The sequence below is a fragment of the Haliaeetus leucocephalus genome, unplaced genomic scaffold (assembly GCF_000737465.1).
Source record: "Haliaeetus leucocephalus isolate CR32 unplaced genomic scaffold, Haliaeetus_leucocephalus-4.0 Scaffold245, whole genome shotgun sequence".
Taxonomy (NCBI): domain Eukaryota; kingdom Metazoa; phylum Chordata; class Aves; order Accipitriformes; family Accipitridae; genus Haliaeetus; species Haliaeetus leucocephalus.
The window spans coordinates 464,173-465,310 of NW_010972681.1; the positions used below are offsets into that span (position 1 = coordinate 464,173).

General features: G+C 65.0%; 1 protein-coding gene across 1 annotated transcript in view; it reads right to left on the reverse strand.

The window, feature by feature from the left end:
- CPXM1 (carboxypeptidase X (M14 family), member 1) overlaps window positions 1-1,138 on the reverse strand; it is a gene marked incomplete at its 5' end in the record, with an annotated part of 7,716 nt that overhangs the window by 1,313 nt on the left and 5,265 nt on the right. The window contains 2 exons of the mRNA XM_010568492.1: window positions 8-232; window positions 720-822. Coding sequence (XP_010566794.1) covers window positions 8-232; window positions 720-822 — 328 coding nt within the window. The remainder of the gene's footprint in view (window positions 1-7; window positions 233-719; window positions 823-1,138) is intronic.

Consider the following 1,138-nt stretch of genomic DNA (forward strand, 5'->3'; position numbering starts at 1 on the left):
CGCAGACGCTGGCGCCGCAGCCGCAGCACCAGGTCGGGGGGCAGGCGGGCCCCCCCGGGCAGCTGCCCCCGCAGCCGCTGCCGCCGTTCCCGGGCCAAGTGGAAGCTGCAGGGTGTGGGCACGTTCTCGTAGGAGACACGGCAGGGCTGCGTGGCCGCCTCGTAGCCCTCGGCCCGTGCCGTCACCTCGTACTCGCCCGGGTTCAGCAGCCGCCAGTAGTCCCCGTCGAAGGCTGCGACAGTGGGGCGGGTGCCGTGGGGGGCGTTGGTGCTGCCGCACGCCTATCCCCAGCCCGGGCCCTTGTCCTCTTCCCCATCACTGCCCCATCCTCATCCCATTCATATCCCCAATCCTTTTCCTGTCCCCATCCCATCCCCATCTCCAACCCCAACCTCACCTCAGCCCCATCTCCATCCCCCAACCCATTCCTGTCCCCATCCCATTCTCATTCTTGTCCTATTTCTGTTCCCATCCCCATCCCATTCCATCCCTGTCCCCATCCCCATCCTACTCCCATCCCCATTCCTTTCCCTGTCCCCATCCCATCCCCATTCCCATCCCCTCCCTACCCCATTCCCAGCTCCATGCTCTCCCCAATCACATTCCTGTCCCCATCCCTATTCCCAACCTTATCCCATTCCCATCCCCATCCCCACTTCCATCCCCTCCCCATCCCCAAATCCCATTCCATCCCCATCCCTGTCCCCATCCCACCGTACCCGTCCGGATGTCATGGTTGATGCCGTCCACAGAGATGATGGCATTGGCGATGCCCTGCTCCGTGTCTCTGTCCCGAACCACTCCCTTAATCCCGCGGTGCACCTGGGGACCATGGGCCGGAGCGGGTGTCAGTGGGGTGGGTGCATGCGCAGGTGGCACACACACACACGTGTACACACATGTGTGTGCGCCACACTTGGCACCGTGTGTGCCCAGACCCCAGTGTGGGGTGCAGGGCACGGTGCCACGGCACACACCCACTGCACCGGCGTGCTACGGACGGCAGACGCATGCCAGGCGCATGAACCCTCACGCCCCTGCCACATGCGGTGTGCATGAGCCTGGGTGCCCCGTGGGCTGCACATGCGTGGGGTGCAATGGGGCACATGCCCCCCACCCCCCCCAGCAGCAAAGCAAA